Source organism: Saimiri boliviensis, chromosome 8, assembly GCF_048565385.1.
Source record: "Saimiri boliviensis isolate mSaiBol1 chromosome 8, mSaiBol1.pri, whole genome shotgun sequence".
NCBI classification, from domain to species: Eukaryota; Metazoa; Chordata; class Mammalia; order Primates; family Cebidae; genus Saimiri; species Saimiri boliviensis.
The window spans coordinates 51,758,505-51,761,219 of NC_133456.1; the positions used below are offsets into that span (position 1 = coordinate 51,758,505).

The window sequence follows — 2,715 nt, forward strand, 5'->3', positions numbered from 1 at the left end:
GGATTCCAACAAAACCAGGAAGGACCAAATTCCAAAGCAAACAAACTCGCCTCATTCCCCACCCCGTTCTGCTAAAGATAGACCTTGGGCCCTCCCCGGGAACTTCCTGGCTTTTATTAGTTTGTAATCCCAAATGTAACTTTTCAAAGGTTTTTCTTTTGGAGATGTGGGTGTGAAACTGCTTCCCTAATCACATCTTGCGGGAGGATCTCGGACCATCTGTATATTATTTGAAAACCTAGCATCCGGTTGTGATGTTTGGGTGGGTGGAGGACCCTGCCGTGTTGGGATGAAACAGCAGGGACACGTTTAAAACACATAAAGAGCCGGGCGCAGTGGCTCATGCATGTAATCCCAGCACTTTGGGAGGTCAAGGCGGGCGAATTACAAGGTCAGGAGTCCGAGACCAGCCTGGCCAATATGGTGAAACCTCCGTCTCTACTTAAAAAAAAAAAAATAATAATAATAATCAGCGGGCGTGGTGGCGGGTTCCTGTAGTCTCAGCTACTTGGGAGGCTGAGGCAGGAGAATCGCCTGAACCCGGGAGGCGGAGATTGCAGTTAGCCGAGATCGCCCCCACTGCACTCCAGCCTGGGCGATAGAGCAAGACTCCGACTCAAAAACAAACAAGCAAAAAAACACGTCAAGATCGCTTTTAAACACAGGCAGAAAAATTCGGCAAAAAATTTCAAATGGCTAATTACCTTGGCTCAGTTACACATTTAATCAAAAGCCCGCCTCCCCCACTTTCAGCTCCAGCGTAAGAAGGGAAAATAGGGCGCTTAGAAGTCTAAGCGATAACGATCTTCTTACCGAGAGCCAAGGGACAAAACTCATTACAGATAAGCCCAGTCCTCCCATTTCCCCCGGACGCCTCTCCCCGACTGGTAAAGAAGCAGCCGTCCCCGGGTAGCTGCCAGGAAATCAGTCCTGCCCCGCGGCGCTGCTTTCACCCTGCAGGGGGTAAGAGGCGCACTTCCTGCGTCCTCCCCACCGCCAAGCCCGGGTGCGGGAACCTTCTCCAGAGAAGCTGCGAGTTGGAGAAACTCCGCCACCCATCTATCGTGGCGCCGGGAAGGGGGATGTGGGGCTCGAAGTGCTGGATTTCGCAAGCCTGGGATCAATATTTCTCCCCTTCCCCCCTTTCCCCAGCTGTGGACTGGGCCAATGAAAGCCCGAAAAGAAAAAAAAAAAAAAAATTAAATCTCAATGTAGCAGGAGTGCAAAGGCCGCTCGGCTTTGTTTCCCGGCGGGGGAATGCGCGGGGTTGGGGGCGCGAACGGGGGCCGCGGACGGTGAGCTCCACCGCAGCACTGCCAGGGCGGTGAAGCCGAACAGGCAACTCCATCGTTTTAAAAAGGCAGCTGGCCGCCCTCCCGCTTTCCCCCCGCCCGGGCGAGGGGCCCCTCAAGTCCGGGATCCGCGAGCTACGCGGACGGGGGATCTGGCCAAATCGAGCACCGTGCGGCGTCTGTAAGAGCTCGAACAACCGGAATCCGGCAAAAGATACGCCGGCCCCAGAAGGCAGCCTCCCTCCTCTCTCCGAGCACCCGCTACAGTCGCCCCCAGCCCCCAAACTGTCCCAGTAGAGCCCCTGGTTCCGCGCGGAGGGAGCGGAGCGTAGGAACTGATGGAAGGCGGGGGCCGAGCGCGGCTGCTTTAAGAACGCGGAGCGCGCGCGCCCGCCGCCAGCTGGCCCGGGCTGCGCGCCCCCGCCGCCACCGCGCGCCCCCTGCTTGCTCGCTCGTTCGCTCGCCGGCTTTAAAGTCTCTGCCAGGATCCATGCTCACATGTTACTTCCTGTATGGAGGCATGGCCAGTTTCCAGCCCCGCGCTCCTCGTTCCTCCCCAGCCTGCGCCGGAGCCACAACTTTCAGGAGCATGGACTGAAGGCGCCCTCGCCCCAGCGCCCCTCTGAGATCCTTTGTGTTTTCCTCCGTTTCCTCCGGCCGTTTCTATTTTGGGGGGCTCTCCGCTCCCCCCGCCTCTCCCCTCCCCTTCCCCTCTCGCAAACATGCCTCCTTCCTTCCCGGGGCCCTGGAAAGAGCTGCCTGCCTGAAGCCCGGAGACGCCGCGCCGCGCTCAGCCCCGCCGCCGCCCGCCGGCTCTCGGGCTGTGCTGCGCTGCCGACTCAAGTTGGGGATCCTCGGCTGCTCACCGCTGCCGCCGCCTGCGGTCCCTGCCTGCCCCGGGTCCCGGGCATCGCCGCCGGCCGCCGACTCCGCGCCCTGCCCGCTCGGCTTGCTCATTTTTGAACGGAAAGCGGCCCTTCTCCGCCGAGAGGATCGTCCCCAGCGTGGCTCCGCGTTCCCGGTCACTTTTTGAGATTTTCCGGGGGGCGCTCGGCGGCTTCCCGGATTCCAAGGGGACTCGGGCCGCCGAGCGTGGGGCGCTCGTGGAGCTGGCGAGCCGGGGAAGCGCCCCTGCTTAGCGGAGGCTCTCACGGAGGCAAGAACTTATTCAACAAGTTTACCCCCCTGGTTTCCTCTTTTCGATGTGCGTTTTCGGACATGCGGAGGTTACTGGAACCGTGTTGGTGGATTTTGTTCCTGAAAATCACCAGTTCTGTGCTCCATTATGTCGTGTGCTTCCCCGGTGAGTGCCGGCCGCCGAGGGGACGCGGCCCCGGCCGGCGCGCGTTGGGGATGCGGAGTTGTCGACTGGGCGCGGAGCTCCGGCGCCCGTCCGGGAGACCCTGGAGGGGGTGGAGTGGGG

At 60.4% G+C, this 2,715-nt stretch overlaps 1 protein-coding gene across 3 annotated transcripts in view; it reads left to right on the forward strand.

Moving 5' to 3' along the window:
• The first annotated feature begins 1,789 nt into the window (after positions 1-1,789).
• PTPRG (protein tyrosine phosphatase receptor type G) overlaps positions 1,790-2,715 on the forward strand; it is a 777,462-nt gene continuing 776,536 nt past the window's right edge. For 2 of the 3 annotated variants that reach the window (XM_039477294.2, XM_039477296.2), the window contains exon 1: positions 1,790-2,595. In XM_039477294.2, the coding sequence (XP_039333228.1) occupies positions 2,511-2,595 (85 nt within the window). In that variant the 5' untranslated portion in view covers positions 1,790-2,510. The remainder of the gene's footprint in view (positions 2,596-2,715) is intronic. The other variant, XM_039477295.2, reaches the window with a different exon arrangement.